General features: G+C 51.6%; 2 protein-coding genes across 2 annotated transcripts; one reads left to right on the top strand and one right to left on the bottom strand.

Annotated features, from left to right (window-relative positions):
• Positions 1-13,196: 13,196 nt before the first annotated feature.
• Positions 13,197-14,387, top strand: LOC135829102 (uncharacterized). Its single transcript, XM_065341509.1, has one exon. It carries the CDS (start codon positions 13,197-13,199, stop codon positions 14,385-14,387), a length of 1,191 nt encoding a protein of 396 aa, XP_065197581.1.
• A 3,203-nt stretch (positions 14,388-17,590) lies between these two features.
• LOC135829103 (uncharacterized) lies at positions 17,591-18,001 on the bottom strand. The gene has a single exon (XM_065341510.1). It carries the CDS (start codon positions 17,999-18,001, stop codon positions 17,591-17,593), a length of 411 nt encoding a protein of 136 aa, XP_065197582.1.
• Positions 18,002-18,296: the final 295 nt, after the last annotated feature.

The raw sequence follows: 18,296 nt of genomic DNA on the forward strand, positions 1-18,296 counted from the left end.
GCCAGACACACAAGGCTAGCACTCCGGTACATCCGTGCCTAGACTACCATGGCTTGAATAACCTGATCCAGTCCAGGCCCGGTACGGATGCGCCCGCATGTGCGGAGAAGATTCCTTAATGGCGGGAAGTCGGAGAGCGGTATGAGCTCGTTGACATACACGAGGCTTACCTGCAAGTGCATGTCGATCCTGCTTTTCAACGCTACCAGGCAGTCATGACAAGCTGTCCGTGATGACGTGAGTGTGTCTCGGGCTAGCAATTGCCCAGAAAGTTATGTTACACGGCCTTGGCCTGAGGTGGACAATTATGTTGATGATGTGCTGACGCCAGCATCGACACGAGAAGCAGTAGCTGCTGAACTGGCGCGCTACAGCCTGCCCACAAAGCCACCAGAGCTACTGTCTACTGCACGAGTCTTTGCATTGCAGCTGTCGACATCTGCTACCAGTGCCAGATGGTTGAGGCGAGATGGCATACATCTTGCATTTGAGCTTCCCCTGACAAAGCGAAGCGCCTTCCAGTGGACAAAACGACTGACCAGTCACTACCCAGTATGCGCCTGCCCCAACCTGTTTGTTCGTACTTGAAGCATATGGCAAGCACAACTACTGGGAAGGACAATCCAGTTCTGTAAGGCAATGTACGGTGTGCCGAGGAAGTAGTTGAGCATATGGCATGTGGTGACACTGCGCGTGGAGTTTGGCGTGTGCCATCAACGTCTGACGGCAACTGGGCAATCTACTGCGACGCGTCTGACCTGGCAACTGGCGTTGTGCTGAAACGCAAGGGAGACATCATTGAGGATGGCAAGTGGCTATGTGATGGCGACGACAGGAAATGCATCAACGTCGCAGAACTCGATGTGGCAATGCGTGGCCTGTCACTGGCTGTTGAGTGGGGCATGGAATCAATGCAGCTCATTACCGACTCCAAGGCTGTATTTGGATTGCTATGTGAAGTTGCCGAGAATGTATGCCGTGTTCGCGTAGTAGGCCTGCATTATGTGCTCATTGAACATCATTTACAAGTGGCAACTGACCTGATGGAGACCAGACGACTAAACTGCACCCAACGCTAGCGCAGTTGACGATGCAACGGGACAAGCCATCACGCGCGATAAAGTACATCATGTGCAGAGAGCATCTCCCCAGCTGATGCCTGTACTGTCCGCCGTCAAGCTAGGCAAACGAGTCGAGGTAAAGCCATTCAACAGGATCAGAGACCAGCTTGTTATGGATGATGGAGAGTTATCTCGCCGCTTCAAGCTCCCGGCAGTCGGGAATGTGACCATGTCGATCATCCCAGAATCCCTGATACCACATGTAGTGGAAGAAGCGCATCGGATGTCCGAGCACGGTAGCGGGGCAGTGATGTACGAAATGGTGCGCGGCATCTGCTACTTCCCAGGTATGAACTTACCCTGCCAAGAATATTGCCGTGACTGGCAAGCGTGATGTGCAGCAAATGGACGCGGTGGAGCGACGGTGCCACCTACTGACCCAGATATCTTCAGTTGCCCTTCGAGTGTGCTGCAAGTTAACACACTAGAGCTTGGCGCAGACCGCAGCTGACAATACCACTGTGCACTCGTGTAAGCTGATGTTTTTAGCAAGCGGTTCGATTTAAAGCCACTACGCGACACGTTGCTGCTAGTCTTGCAAGAGCGCTGCATGACTAGTATCTGCTGCAGGTGGGGACCGCACGACAAGACTAGAATGGACAACGGGACTGATTTCCAGAATACTCTTGTCCAGGCCCTCCTCACACAGTTCGGCGTGGGTATGAAGCCGGGAGCAGTTCATCACCCACAGTTGCAAGGCGGCGTGGAGCGCATGAATCGGACTCTCATCACGCTGATGAGGAAAGTACTAGATGAAGTATCGGACTGGAGGAGGGAGCTCGACCTCCTGCTGTTCTACTACTGTTCCCGGTCGTATTCTTCGACAACAGTGTCGCCTATGCGTGCGATGTGAGCCTAGAAGCCCTGGTCATTAGTTCTGGAAGCGTGCCTGAGCGCCCTTGTGGTGAGCGAGTGGGTTAACAAGCTGAATGGATCGGCTGCCCATGTACGCGATGTTGTGGAGAGAGAGTTGTCTGCATCGAGCTCTCCACAACCACGCAGCAGCAAACAGTCGACCTACATTCTCGGTGATACAGTACTGTTCGAACGCCCCGGGTGTCACCAGAAGCTGCTCCCGCCATTTGAGCCTGGCTGGAAAGTGGAGAAGAGTGTGTCACCATCAACCGTTGTGATCAGCCATGTCAATGGCGCAGAGACAGTGGTCAACCTTGACTGCTGAAGCTAGACTGAGCTCGCGCATTTGGAGGAAATGGGCATCATCGTCCGGGAAACAGGTCACTCTGACTGGTGCCGGTACGTAAACCTAATGGTCGCGTACGGATCTGCGGAATGGAGCGGCAATGTGAAGCGCGAGCACTTTCCTCTTCCGACAGTTGAGAACACCCTGGCTAGGCTCGCCGGCTCTACTGTCTTTTGCACACTGGATGCCAACATCGGCTTCCCCTCACGGAGTCTGGATCGAAGCTGACCACGTTCATCACGCCTGTGGGTCGGTTACAAATCCTCCGGATGCCATTCTGTATAACCTCTGCACTGGAGATCTTCCAGCGACGTCTGCAGGATTTCTTGTCCCACGTCAAAGTTTATGAGGTATTCATGAACGATTTTCTGGTCCACGCCACTAACGAAGCTGAACACGACCACCGGCTGGACACAACGCGCCAGGTCCTTGCCGACGCCGACATCACTCTAAATCCCGACAAATGCTACCTCAAGCAGTCGTCAGTCAAGGACCTGGGACACATCATCAGCGGGTCCGGTGTGAAACCCGCCTGTTACAGCCGTGGTGTTACAGACACTTGCACACGAATTCAAAATTATTGTATTTGCTTGTTCGAATTAATTTGTATTTTGTTTCACTCACTTGTCACTTTTCCCGAGTTGATCACGTACCTGCGTGCTCCACTCTGCTGCAGTTAGAGGCAGCTACTCTACATGCAGTCGAGTCGATTCTATTGTGTATCTGCATGTCTCCTTGACAATATCTGTCCAGCTATAAGTAATTAGAATAAAATTCCTTCTCTCTTCTCTCTCTCTTCTTCTCTTCGATTTATTTATTTTCGCTTTTCTCAGTTATTTTTGTTTTGTTTGTATTTTATACTAGTTTCGGTACACTATCGCTCTATCTGCATCATGCCATGCAGTTTATTGATGTCGTCACTTCTTAGGGCGCCGTGCCTGCATCTTTGGGGTGCAGTGCATGCACCGGATGCGCAGTGACCTCTACGATGTATGTCAGAGCTAGGCATCTCTTTTGGCTTCATGTTTCCTTTTGCGCTGCCAGCTTTTCTGCTTGAGGCTACATGTACACGTGTCGCTCTTTGCTTTTCAAGACTCTTGCAGATTCAGTTTTTTTTCAATTGGTAAAGAACAAGAACAAGTCATGGTTGGAAGGAAATCTTGTCTACCATGGCCAGAGGGCCGCAACACCGACCCCAGCAAAGTTTCCGCCATTGAAGAACTCAAGGAGCCTATCAATGTTCCTGAGCTCCACCGTGCCTTGGGTCTGTTCACATACGTCGCCAGATTCATCCCGGAATTGGCTACGATCTCAGCGCCCCTACGTCAGCTCCCGTACACCGACACTAAATGGTTCCGGGACTCCCCGCAGCAGGACGCATTCCGTCGGCTGAAAGAGCTCGCCGTTTCAGCCCTGTGCTTAGTGCACTATAATCCTAAGCATCTCATCATGGTCATTGCAGATGCCAGCAGCTATGGCATTGGTGGTGTTCCAGGCCCGTAGCAGCCCCATTTGGGTTGGTCCGCAAGATACGACTTCGATGCTCCCCCCCCCCCCCCCCCCCCCCCGAGCCCATACTCATACATGTACATAGTACATGCACGTACAATCATGTACAAAATGTACATGATTGTACGTGCACACACTTGAGAGGGACGAAAAGCGTTTCTTCTGTAACTCTGAGTTTCACGGTTTTAACCGATCATCAGACAGCAACTTGACTACAATTTTCAGAAGATAAGATTGATATAGGCTGCAAGCTTGGATCATAGCGCGAAGATTGTACGTGTATGTACGATGTACATGTACATGCATGTTATCGTGACCATGCAGGGTGGCATAGGACGAGAAAAGGAAGAAGGACGTTCGGCATGAGTCAGGAAAAAGGGCATCAGCATGTTGTATCCGTCCAAACAGAACTTGTTGAAGATTATGAAGGCATAGCTACCGTATCTAAATGCTTGTGATAAAAGAACCAAAATGGACCTTTGGAGGAGGAGAAAGGATATTGCAATGGAATATCTTTCGTACAAACCCTATCTAGAAAGAATTGGAGGAAGAAAAGAATCAATACAATTCTACACTGTACTTCCTGAAATGTCATTTCAGGAAGTACAGTGTAGAAACATTCACGGGCATGACTGTCCACATGACCTTCAGCAGGGTCATACTCCTGATGACATGTAGGTCTACTACCGGCACTACTATTTCTACTCTAGCTACTACCTCTATACTACTTATTGCACACATCCCCTTCAATGGTACCGAGTGGACATCCTGAGCTGTACTGCATGCTCACATCTGTGAGCTCCCTTTTTTTTTTTTTTTTTTTTTTTTTTGGCCGAATATTGGTCCGGCAGCTGCCGGACCTGCCGGACCGCCTGCTACGGCCCTGTGTTCTTCTGCAGAAGCACGATGGTGACTGGCACCCAGTGGCCTAGACTTCCCATTCCCTGACCAAGACGGAACAAGGCTATGCGCAGATAGAAAAGGAATGCCTCGCAGCGGTGTGGACGTGCGAAAGGTTAGACCAGTACCTCTTCGGCGCTCCCTGGTTCATCGTGCAGACGGACCACAAGCCGCTAGTGCCGCTGATCAACACCAGAGACCTGGACAAGCTTCGCATCTGATGCCAACGAATGTTGCTCGGCTTCCTCCGGTACGAAGTCCATGCCATACACGTTCCCGGCAAGGATCTGGTGATGGCTGACACGCTTTCACGAGCACCAGCATCGGCTTCAGTTCACAATGTTCTGCAAGACGACATAGGCATGGTTTTATCAACTACTGCCGAAGATCTCACAAGTCCGTCCGTTCTCGCTGACCTAGCCAAGGCTTCCGTGTTATCCAGTGTGATGCGCTACGTGATCCATGGCTGGCCTGTTACCATTCCTGACGACTTCAAGCCGTTCCATCTGGAGCGAAGCCAGTTGTCTCACATGCAGGGTGTCCTGTGCCACGGCTTTCGCCTGGTTGTTCCGTCCGTGCTACAGCCTAAGATCCTCCAGAAGCTGCACGATGGTCACCAAGGTGTCACAAAGAGTAAAGCCCGTGACCGCTTCTCGTCTTGGTGGCCAGATATCTCTGCCGACATCGAAGCGTACGTCGCCAAGTGCACTACCTGTATCAAGCAGCTCCATCAGTCTTCAGAGCCACTCCAGACAACTCCGTTCCCCGAGCGTCCGTGGCAGAGTATCGCATCGGATCTCTGTGATGTCGACGGCCACCAGTACCTGATCACCGTCGACTCTTCCTCCTGTTAAATTGATGTCGCTTGTTTCTCGTCGACTACATCACGAGCCGTCATTACTCTATCCGGACATCTTCGTTAGCGATAACGGGCCACAGTTTGCTTTCGACGCTTTTGCACAGTTTATGTTGTCGTGCAACATCACGCATCGGACCAGCAGCCCAAAGCATCCTCAAAGCAACGGCAAAGCAGAACGCGGCGTGCAGACTGCCTAACGACTCATCCCTGTGTTGTACATGTGGCTGCGCTTGTGTCACTTCGTTGTACATGTGGTTGCACGTGTAGCTCTTTGTCGTTCATGTGGCTGCTTTTGTGTCTCTTTCTTGTACATGCTGCTGAGTCGTGGTACATGCTGCTGCGCTGTTTTCGACTCCTGCGTACATGCGGCTGCACCGTCTTCTGTCCCCGTTGGTACACACTTGCTTGTCTTGTCCCCGTTGTACGCCTTCACTATAATATATTCTGTTGTTTCGTCTTGTCTCAGTGTCAGTCGTCCGTCGTTCGTTGTCAGTGTTAGTTGGCTGATAATAATTATGAGTTCTCCAGTCGCCTTGTGAAATGAAGTCAGAGAAAACGCTCTCTAACAATTTGTACTGTTCTTGTGTTGTGTGGCGTGGCGAGGAGCGTAGAGGCAGTTCGTTCGCGGTTCCAAACCCGTGACGATACCTGTGCCAGGTGATCTACAGCAGTCTCTCTTAGCCTATCGCTCTACACCCCTGGCCAACGGCTTTTCGCCCGCCGAACATTTATACGGCCGCAGGCTCCGCACCAATCTTCCGTGCCCACCTGATCTCCTGCAACCATTCTGGCCAGACATCACCGCTCTCCGGACCAAGGAGCAGGAGGCTAAGCATCGCCAAGAAGATCACTTTGATCAATGCTTAGCAGCCAAGTCGCTCTCCCCTCTGCCATTGGGAGCAAAAGTGTGGGTCGACGACAAGCGCAAGGGTACAGTGGTTGAGCAACTCACCGATCGCTCCTACAACATTGCCACCTCATCCGGTCTTCTGTGAAGTTGGTTCTGCCAGTGACTCCTCCCGGACCGGTGTCAGCAGTACCACCGGCCGCGCTAGTCCCGCATCAACAGCCTGCGTCTACGTCACAGCCAACTCTCCGTGCTCGCAACAACATCCAGCCACCGCAGAGATTGATCGGTACCATGTAACTCTCTCTGGCGTCATGCTATTGCTAGCCCGCACATTGAATAGTTCTGTTCTATGTGATTGGCTATGTACAACCCTTACATGTATCTGTCTTGCCGTTGCTCAATAACAGTTTCTTTCCCAGCTGTTGTGTTTTTCTCTTTTTCACATTTTGAAAAAAGGGGGAGTCCTATGTCCTATCCTGTATCATGTTATCCTTTCACCCATTCACGGCATAGTCCTTCCCCATGTCTGTCGACATGTATACATGGTACGTGACCTCGCACTATCCCCGTGCTACGCACAATACCATACTCTGCTGGGCATGGCCTCCCTGACTCTTCACTATATCTACACTCATCTGTCTGTAAAATAAACCACTTCCTTATGTCCGTACATAACACAACAGTTTGCATGACCTCAGATTGCCTTGTGCACATTTCCCGTACGGTAGAGTTTATTTATGCACCCCCGTATTTGTATACGTCTCCCAGGTTCAGTGTACCTGCTCATAAACGTCCCTTAGCGGACTGTACCGTATCTATCAATTTCCATAAACACATCTGTCTCTCCTTATTGCTTTTTCCTTCTCTTTCTCTTTCTCTTGGCTCGTTTCCTTTGGCATTCATACAACACTTTTCTTGCTCCTCAATTAATTAAGACTACAGTGCAAATCTATCAAGCACGCCAAAATTTCATACGGAATCGACCGACAGACACTAGTGGTGGCCCTGGATGGCAACCCTGTTGAGATCCTAGTTGAAACAGACCTCCAGCTTCACTGTCAGGATGGACCTGTGTCTCTTCCACGCGTGCATGTGAAATCAAGTGTTGTCAATTCACTCGTAGCTGTTGGCGCATATGTACATCTCTGCGCAGACCTAATTGCTGGCATCGACGAAGCAGGTGAGTTAAACCCTGCTAAGTTTGGCCCGGGCACAGCAACTTCTGGCATCACAGGAACAACCGTGTGTGCCGGCGAACACCCCTTATGTCATGTGACCGTTACGAAGGATGATATAGGGGTAATGCTGGAAGCCGACAACGGTCTAATCCGGTGGGATGAAGACACCGAGCAGTGGCGCTGGAAGGACGGACGGACAAGCGTCAACATGGCCGATCGGCTCAGTCATTTGCCAGTACGCACGCAGAGATCTGTTCGATGGTCTACAGGCTCAATTCTGTGCAGAAGTGGACTCGTGGGTAGATAAAGGTTGGCTAGTAGAGCTTGATGATGCCACCCACGGATGCGTTGGAGCCTTCATTCCACTATTGACGAAGAGCCAGACACACAAGGCTAACACTCCAGTACGTCCGTGCCTAGACTACCATGGCCTGAATATCCTGATCCAGTCCAGGCCCGGTACGGACGCGCCCGCATGTACGGAGAAGATTCGTTAATGGCGGAAAGTCAGAGAGCGGTATGAGCTCGTCGACATACACGAGGCTTACCTGCAAGTGCACATCGATCCTGCTTTTCAACACTAACAGGCAGTCGTGACAAGCTGTCCGTGATGACGCGAGTGTGCCTTGGGCTAGCAATTGCCCAGAAAGTTATGTTACACGGCCTTGGCCTGAGGTGGAAAATTATGTTGATGATGTGCTGACGCCAGCATCGACACGAGAAGCAGTAGCTGCTGAACTGGCGCGCTACAGCCTGCCCACAAAGCCACCAGAGCTACTGTCTACTGCACGAGTCTTTGCATTGCAGCTGTCGACATCTGCTACCAGAGCCAGATGGTTGAGGCGAGATGGCATACATCTTGCATTTGAGCTTCTCCTGACAAAGGGAAGCGCCTTCCAGTGGACCGGACGACTGACCAGTCACTACCCAGTATGCGCCTGGCCCCAACCCGTTTGTTCGTACTTGAAGCATATGGCAAGCACAACTACTGGGAAGGATGATCCACTTCTGTAAGGCAATGTACGGTGTGCCAAGGAAGTAGTTGAGCATATGGCATGTGGTGATCCTGCACGTGGAGTTTGGCGTGTGCTATCAACGTCTGACGGCAACTGGGCAGTCTACTGCGATGCGTCTGACCTGGCAACTGGTGTTGTGCTGAAACGCAATGGAGATATCACTGAGGATGGCAAGTGGCTATGTGATGGCGACGACAGGAAATGCATCAACGTCACAGAACTCGATGTGGCAACGCGTGGCTTGTCACTGGCTGTTGAATGGGGCATGGAATCAATGCAGCTCATTACCGACTCCAAGGCTGCATTTGGATTGCTATGTGAAGTTGCCGAGAATGTATGCCGTGTTCGCGTAGTAGGCCTGCATAATGTGCTCATTGAACATCATTTACAAGTGACAACTGACCTGATGGAGACCAGACGACTAAACTGCACCCAACGCTAGCGCAGTTTACGATGCAACGGGACAAGCCATCACGCGCGATAAAGTACATCATGTGCAGAGAGCATCTCCCCAGCTGATGCCTGTACTGTCCGCCGTCAAGCTAGGCAAACGAGTCGAGGTAAAGCCATTCAACAGGATCAGAGACCCGCTTTGTTATGGATGATGGAGAGTTATTTCGCAGCTTCAAGCTCCTGGCAGTCGGGAATGTGACCATGTCGATCATCCCAGAATCCCTGATACCACGTGTAGTGGAAGAAGCGCATTATATGTCCGAGCACGGTAGCTGGACAGTGATGTACGAAATTTTGCGCGGCATCTGTTACTTCCCAGGTATGAACTTACGCTGCCAAGAATATTGCCATGACTGGCAAGCGTGCTGTGCACCAAATGGACGCGGTGGAGCGACGGTGCCACCTACTGACCCAGATATCTTCAGTCGCCCTTCGAGTGTGCTGCAAGTTGACACACTAGAGCTTGGCGCAGACCGCAGCTGACAATACCACTGTGCACTCGTGTAAGCTGATGTATTTAGCAAGCGGGTCGATGTAAAGCCACTACGCGACACGTTGCTGCTAGTCGTGCAGGAGCGCTGCATGACTAGTATCTGCTGCAGGTGGGGATCGCCCGACAAGACTAGAATGGACAACGGGACTGAGTTCCAGAATACTCTTGTCCAGGCCCTCCTCACCCAGTTCGGCGTGCGTGTGAAGACGGGAGCAGTTCATCACCCACAGTTGCAAGGCGGCGTGGAGCGCATGAATCGGACTCTCATAACGCTGATGAGGAAAGTACTAGATAAAGTATCGGACTGGAGGAGGGAGCTCGACCTCCTGCTGTTCTACTACTGTTCCCGGTCGTATTCTTTGACAACAGTGTCGCCTATGTGCGCAATGTGAGCCTAGAAGCCCCGGTCATTAGTTTTGGAAGCGTGCCTGGGCGCCCCTGGGGTGAGCGAGTGGGTTAACAAGCTGAATGGATCGGCTGCCCATGTACGCGATGTTGTGGAGAGAGAGTTGTCTGCATCGAGCCCTCCACAACCACGCAGCAGCAAACAGTCAACCTACATTCTCGGTGATACAGTACTGTTCGAACGCCCCGGGTGTCACCAGAAGCTGCTCCCGCCATTTGAGCCTGGCTGGAAAGTGGAGAAGAGTGTGTCAACATCAACCGTTGTGATCAGCCATGTCAATGGCGCAGAGACAGTGGTCAACCTTGACTGCTGAAGCTAGACTGAGCTCCTGTAATACCGAACACTGAGGATGTAAAGGGAGGGGTGACTTGAATTGCCTTACATTACTACTGATGTCCACAGCGCTTAGCCGAGTCCTGCCAAGAGTGACAGTGATAGTGACGCTAGTGATAGTGAAGCCGTCGCCCTGGAATTTGACGGCGGAGACATTGACTTGGTCCCACCCTATGATCTCCATGCCCCAGCTATCCGTCGACGCCCAATGCGATATTGTTCCTGATTAGTGACGTCTGGAGGGAGAGGTGTAATAGATTGGCCAAGTACCTGTCTTTGCCATCTCATCTCTCTCTCTCTTTCTCTCTCTCTATTCCTTTCTTGATAACAAACATATTTGCGGTTGATCACTACGTGTCAATTATTCTTGAGCTTTGTATTATTAATTCGCACTGTGTTCGTGACAGTTTTCCATTTTCCAGTACTGTTGTGCGTGCACACGATGACGTAGGTCGCCATTTTGTCCGTGTCATCTTGGTGCACAAGCCTTTATCCTTTTTCTCTTGCTCTTTTAGTTTTAGTCCTTCTGGTGCAAAAGCAAGTAACTAGTCCAATGTCGAGTGGGCTGTGAGTGTTGCATGTTTGCCAGTGTAGACGGGGTAGTTCACAACAACACCAATCATAATGACATTGTTCTTGCATGTGCATGACTGCTTACTTTCACTTTCTTTTTTATCTGATGTCATCCATGCAACGTCAACATAACTGTTTGCTTCTAGTTCATGCTAGGTTTTCACCCTCCATTTCTCACATCACATCGTCTTCCATACGGTAGATTGGAACATTTAGCTCTGCTCCTCCTAATGGGCATTGGCTTCACTTGTTCCTGCTCATTACAAGTCATTACAAGAGGAGTATGGCTCCTCATTAACCAGCTGCTGTCCATAGCCTGGTATTTCACTTCACAACTATTATAAGTGTATTGCGGGGATTCCCGAGCTAGTTGCAGGCAGTTATGTGGCGTTGCTTTCAAGCTTGTTGAACATTTGCATTACAATACAAGTTACTCAAAGCAGCACACTATCTCCCAAAAATGTCGTTATTGTCTGTGATAAGTTCGAAGGCATGAGAGATAGGGTAAGAACTTAATATACAAGAAGCCTCAAAAATACGCCCAACCCTCTGCTGCCAACGACAGGCAATTCAAAAGCACAGCACGGATGCCTGGAATGAACAAAAAACTGGTGCAACATTGGCATACCCGAGTGTTCTCCCCATGTGGGTTGGTAGATTGGTTTTGTTCAGGACAAGAAAGTACGCCACTGGAAATCGAACCAACCAAGTTTAGCAGAGACTTCTTCATGCAGATTTACACAAACCGCAATCGCATCAGCAACTTTAATTTCCCTTTTCTAAATTCGTCATGCATCTTTCTTATTCCTCATGCTTGTACATTTGGTTTGTGTCATATCCTGTAGCATGTTATCCTTTCACCCATTCACGACATAGTCCTTCCCCTGCCTGTCGCCATGTATAGACGGTACGTGACCTCACACTACCCCCGTGCTACACACGATTCCATGCTCTGCTGGGCATGGCCTCCCTGACTCTTCACTATGATTATCTACACTCATCTGTCTGTAAAATAAACCACTTCCTTATGTCAGTGCATGGCACAACATGGTGTCAAAAGTTAGTCAACCAGGTCTACACTTCGAGTAGAAATGGCCAAGCTCGCGCCGCCTGCAGACTTTGATTTCTCCATTCCAGATGCCTTGCCGGCTTGGAAACGCAGGTTTGTGGGATATTGCCTCGCCTCAGAGCTCAACGCGAAAGACGAGAAAGCACAAATCTCTACGTTGCTCTACTGGCTGGCCCCAGAGGCCGAAACTGTCCTCGATCAACTGGTATTTGACGCCTTTGGAGACGAGGACAAGCATGACAAGGTCATGACGAAGCTGGACGCTTACTTTACGCCAGCACTGAACGTGTTTCACCAGAGGACCATTTTCCAACAGTGCGTCTATCTTCCAGGAGAGTCCGTGAAAGAATTTGTTCGGAAACTTCACGCCGTAGCGAAATTCTGTGACTTCGGTGACCAGAAGGACAACAGAATTCGAGATCGCCTCGTGGCTCACCTTCTGGATCGTCAAGTCGCCAAGGAGCTGCAGCAGATTGAGCCCACAAAACTCACCCTCACGGATGCAGTTCTCAGGGCCAGGCAGGCCAAGAAAATCTCCGGAGACGTTGCAGCACAAGCCGCCAGGCCGCAAGTCAATGCTGCATCCCGCTTTGGAGGAAAGCAGCAAGATGCAAGGAGTCGTCTCCAGCGCAGTGACATTCCATCGAAGCCTGCATTAACGCCGTCCATGCAGAGGAAGAGCGGCACTACATCTTCAACAAGTCCGTGGTGTGGCCACGCTGGTTCGCACAAGAGCAACCGTTCTGCGTGTCCTGCATCTGGTCGCAAGTGTAATTCATGCGGAAAGAAGGGCCACTTCGCCGCCGTCTGTCTTTCCACTCCAGCAACCACGCGTGGTGCCAGAGCTGTCGGAAATGAATCCTTGCATCCCCGTCGCCACTCATGGGTGTTGTGGTAGAGCTGTCATCCAACACCAGTCCTTCCCAGTCAACTGACCTGGTCAGTAAGTCGGCCTGTTTGCTCGACAAATTTGATATTCAAGATCGACACAGGTGCTGATGTATCGTGTATCATGCACTCCACTAACAGAATCTCGAACAGCGCCCTGTACTCACACCATCCAGTACCAAACTCCTTGGTCCATCTGGTGCACCTCTATCCATCAAGGGTCAGTTCACTGCAGACACCATGCACAAGAGTGAACAGTTCTCTGTGGAGATCGGAAGGAACAGCACTACGAAGTCGGCCTGCTCTGGAAGTCGGCGGAGCGTCCAGCCGACAACTATGCGCAGACCATGGCAACGGCGTTGCGACTTATGGCAAGGCTCGACCGCAACGGCCGGCGGGCGCTGTATGACGACGTCCTTCTGTGCGAGTACGGTGAGCTGGGCGCGATCGAGCTTGAGCCGGACCCGTCGACGGCGGGATACTACATGCCGCATCATGCAGTATTCAAGGCCGAATCCACGACGACGAAGACGCGCATCGTTTTCAATGCGTCCGCGTCACAGGCCGGCTGCGAGTCGTTGAACGCTCTGCTGGACCCGGGCCCGTCAATACTACCGAGCTTGGCAGGCTTGCTGATTCCGTTCCGGGAACAGCCGGTCGCCGTACAAACCGACATCAGGAAGGCCTTCGATATGATCGGTATGAAGGAGGCCGACCGGCGCTATCTCCGATTTTTGTGGAGCGATGCGTCAGGCAAGATGCAGGTCTGGCGACTGGCGAGGGTGCCGTTCGGGGTGAATTGTTCACCGTTTCTGCTCACAGCAGTGCTGCGGACGCACCAGGAGTCCGCGCTGGAGCATGCCACGCCGACCGAGGCAGACGTCTTTGGCCGGTTGCGCGACAGTCTGTACGTCGATGACTGCATCGCCAGCGTGCAAACGAATGACGCGGCACGCCAGTTCAAGAAGATCGGCACCGCGTCCCTGGAGACAGCGGGCATGGATCTGCGGAAGTGGAAGTGCAATGTTTCGCTTGGAGATGACGAGGTGCAGTCGAGCGGCAAGGTGCTCGGTCTCTGCTGGAATGGCGAAGAGGATTCGCTTCGCATTCCGGTGCCTCCAGACTGTGACGATCCGACGACAAAGCGCCAGCTGCTGCACTGCGTGGCCAGCCTATACAACCCTCTCGGGTTCGCGTCGCCGTACGTCCTGCAGGGAGAGCTGTTCCTCAAGGAGCTATGGCAGGAGGCTGTCGGGTGGGATGACCAGATGGCTGCAAGCATGCAGGTGTTGATCCGGCGATGGTGGGGAGAGAGGACAGCTCTGCAGCACCAGCCACTGCCGCGCTACCTCAGCTGCAGCGCCGAAGCAGTGATACATCTGTTTTTCGACGCCTCTGAGAGCGGGTTCGGCTGCTGTATCTACGCCATGTGGCCCAGAGTCAGCGAGCTGATCTTCAGCAAAGCCAAGGTTGCTCCGATGAAGCAGCAGACCCTGGCACTGATGGAGCTGCAGGCAGCATTTGTCGGCAGTCGCTAGCTGCAGTTCGTCGCAGGAGAGGTGCGCCTGCCTATCAAAGAGACGCACGCTTGGTTGGATTCGATGACGATGCTACAGTGGACCGCCGGCCAACCCCATCGCTGGCGAACGTACGTCGCCAACCGGGTCAGCGAAATCCAGGACGTATCCAACGGCCTCGGAATGGAGTGGCATCACTGTCCAGGCAGCGACAACCCGGCCGACCTGGCAAGTCGTGGTGCGACACTGAAGGAGCTGCATCAATCGAGCTGGCAGCATGGTCCCGCCTGGCCAATATGACCAACAGTAGAGTGCACCGAGGAAGAGTCGCTACCAGTGAAGGTGAATGTCGTCACCGCCAGCTTGGAGCCCGAGCAGCAATTATCAACAGAACAATAACTAATTTCCTCGAGTCGAACAACGTCTTCTCCACAATACAGTTTGGATTTCGCCATGGCCATCGTGTAGCCGACCTCCTTTCCAGCCTCCACCATCGGTGGCTGCATACAGCCAGGGAGAAAGACGCAGCACGCATACTCGCCATTGACAAAGCCGGGGCGTTTGATCGCTAATCACACCCCGGTGTGCTACACAAGTCCAACGTTTACAGCCTACGTGGGCAACTGCACCAGTGGCTCAGCAGCTACCTCAGTGAATGCTACCATCAAATGGTCATTTGTGGCCAGACATCCTCAAGGCTCCCAATTCAGGCTGGAGTCCCCCAGGGCTGTATTCTTGGTCCGAATCTCTTCCTCATATACGTGAACGACTGCGAGGACCACCTACCAGCCGGTGCTGACCTAGCCTCATTTGCAGACGACACTACACTGCATGCCAACATTACCCCCACCATCCAACAAGATACCACCCAAGTCCTCCAGCTAGCAGTCAACACCATCTCCCTCTGGGGTCAAGAATGGAAGATAGATATTTGAACCAGCCAAATCCCAAGCACTGACTGTCAGCGTCCACCGCACCCAATGGAACATGCCACAGATTGATTTCAACGGATCTAACCTGAGGGAACAAGTGGAGCTCAAAATCTTGGGCGTCAGTTTTGATGGTCAGCTTACCTTCCGGCGCCACCTTTGTACCGTAGCCCTCCCGGCAACACAGCGACTCGGCGTTTTGTGTTAGGCTTTCCATCTTTTAGAGGCGCCCGGTTGCATCCAAGCTTACAATGCTTTTGTGCGCCCAGTGATGGAGTACTGCCCCATCATCTGGATTTAAGAAGCCCGATCCCATCTTGCAAGACTCGACCGTGTGCAAGCCCACTATTCAATTTTTTGCCTTTGCCTGTGAGCTGTGTTCATTGTAAATAAAATAAAAAATTGTCACACTCGCTGACTGTATAAGGTCTGGTTACGTTGGCGGACAGTTGGTCATAACTCGGAACATTTTGTCCTACGCTATTTTCACAATGAATTATGATCAGCAATGTAGTGACAAAACCGGGTCAAAGCAGAATAGCTAAAAACAACGCTGATTAATACGTGACCAATATACATCATGCATATACATACGTCATTGTTCTTGCTCTCATTTGCTTGTGCCGCTATAATACCTTGTTGATGCGGAAGGAGAGAATGTACGGGAGAAGGTGTGTCACAACATGAAGAGAAGGCACGGAAGTTTACTCGCAAAAAAGTATTTACCTGCGTAATTCTTCTTTCTGCTCATAAAAACGAGCATGCATCATGGATAATCTGACTTACATTATTCTTTCGTTCCAACGAATGTCCGAAAGTGAGAAGACATTCTACTACGGAAACATGACCTTTCCGTGCTGCATCATGTAATGGTGTGTTCCCATTCTGGAAGTAGCAGCAAAATTAAAGACAAGACATGTACACACATACCCACAGTCATACACATGTTGATGCACACGCACGCATGCATGCGCACAAAACACTCATGCATGCATGCACACACACACACACACACACACACACACATCCAAAAACACACACATAAACACACACACACAAACACACACACACACATACACACATACACACACATTAACTACAACACGCAGCAACTTGCGGTACGGGGAGTGCTGGCCATCGGAGGGAGAGGCTACGGAGAGAAATGCGTAGACACGGCCGAAGCAGAATGTTGGTGGAGCCAAGTATGTACGAGAGAGGATTCAGGGTCAGCCGGGTTGACACTGCCAGAACAGAAAGTTGGCGGAGCCAAGCTTCTACAAGAGTCTGCGGCCGAGGGACGGCCCTGAGTAGCTGGAAATAAGCGCGGGCAACACCCCATCAACCCTTTCACTGCTGGCCTAGTTTCATCAGGTTATTTCCTTTAACATGCCTAAATATGCATGGAGGAAAAATCTTCGGCCAGCATTTTAAGGTTATGCTAACTCTCTGGTCTCAAAAGTCCATTTATTGCAGGGCATTATTTTTAGGCAAACTCCGAAGATTATGCCAGCATGATCTGCCAAGGGCTACCTGTGGCTCTTTAAACAAGGGTTAACATCCCATTGCACACACAATATAGAAGACAAGGTTTAGGCTAGACTGGAATTCATGTGGGGAAATGTGGTTAGGCTTACACCCAGGCCACCACATGATAGCACGAATGTGGAGGGGACCGCTAACAAGGTTAGGCTTACACCGCACTTCCACATGGTAGAACAGATGCGTAAGTAGGCTGCTAACGGGGTTACGCTTACACCCGAACATCTGCATGGTTGGGCGAATGCAGAGGGGCTGGTAACTTAGAGTTGGGTGTCAGCTCAAAGGCTTACGGGGTGCTTTGCAGCCACCCACTCCATTTGAATGCCACCGAAAAATGAAATTGCTGGGGGAGGCGTGAGCCCAATCTAGCTGACCTTAACATGGAAACTACATGAAAGTGTACAGCGATGTTCAAGGACATAACTTTGAGTCTACAACAGTTAGTGTCAAGAGGGCAGGTGCCATCAACTATGCAGAGAGCAGCACGGGAGAGCAAGAGCACTCGTGCAGAGAGGAGTGCAAGGAGGGCAGTGCAGACGCTCCTGCTGCCAGCAGTGCTTATGGGGGCAGTGTGGTCACCACGACCTATAGCGAGTAGTGTTAGGGGGAAGTGCTGTCACTCATACAGCAGATAGTGTCAAGAGGGCAGTGCCGTCACTCAGGAAGCTGATAGTGCTAGGAAGGCGGTGCATGTACTCACGCGGTCACCAGTGCCTTCGCGATTGGCTCCATGTCCGATTCTGACAGACGGATGTATCAGAGGTCAGCGTTGCTCCGCCATCGGCCGGCCCTTTGGATGACGTAAGGTGGCAGGTCATTCCTTCCGGCGGCATTTACTGCACCGATATGCAGGCTATGGCTGGAGATCTTCTGGCTAGGGAGAGCTCGGCGGAGTAAGTCGTTCATGTCCGAGGGGCGAAGCGGCTGGCGAGACTGGTAGCGGAAATAGGCTCCCAGTACTTGGGGGCGCAGCTGTGCGTACTTCCCCAATGCGGCTACCGGGCAGGTGTTATTGTTGGTGGCGCCGACCGTCACATTGCTGCCCTCTCCCAGTTGCATTGTTTTGGAGAATGGGACAGCCAGCCTCACTGCGTTTTCCCGGATGCAGACGCGTTCCTGCGTCAACATCTTCTGCGGGTCGGTAGATGCGTACTCGCTGTCTCGCATGAATGCGTAGTAGTGAGTGTGATAGCGCTCCAGAGCATGGCTTGGTCGGCTGGTGATAGACCGGAGTGCGACAGGAAGCCCTGGATTGCATGGAGGTGTTGCACTAGTTGCGGGCGATACCCTGGAGCAGCAGGTCCAGTTGCCCCTCCTGGAACGGGGACAACGACAGGTGGTTGACCACGAAGTAATGCCGGAGGCCATGGAGGTAGACCTTGATAGTTGCCAGCCGGCACTCGGATGGCATGTATGCTAGGAAATCCATTATGCGGATGGCCTGAATGGGGTATGGCGCGAC

The sequence above is a fragment of the Sycon ciliatum genome, chromosome 13 (assembly GCF_964019385.1).
Source record: "Sycon ciliatum chromosome 13, ocSycCili1.1, whole genome shotgun sequence".
Classification (NCBI taxonomy): domain Eukaryota; kingdom Metazoa; phylum Porifera; class Calcarea; order Leucosolenida; family Sycettidae; genus Sycon; species Sycon ciliatum.

Coding starts and splice junctions, on each gene's coding strand:
- LOC135829102 (XM_065341509.1), top strand. CDS start 13,197: ATGGCAACGGCGTTGCGACTTATGGCAAGGCTCGACCGCAACGGCCGG.
- LOC135829103 (XM_065341510.1), bottom strand. CDS start 18,001: ATGCGAGACAGCGAGTACGCATCTACCGACCCGCAGAAGATGTTGACG.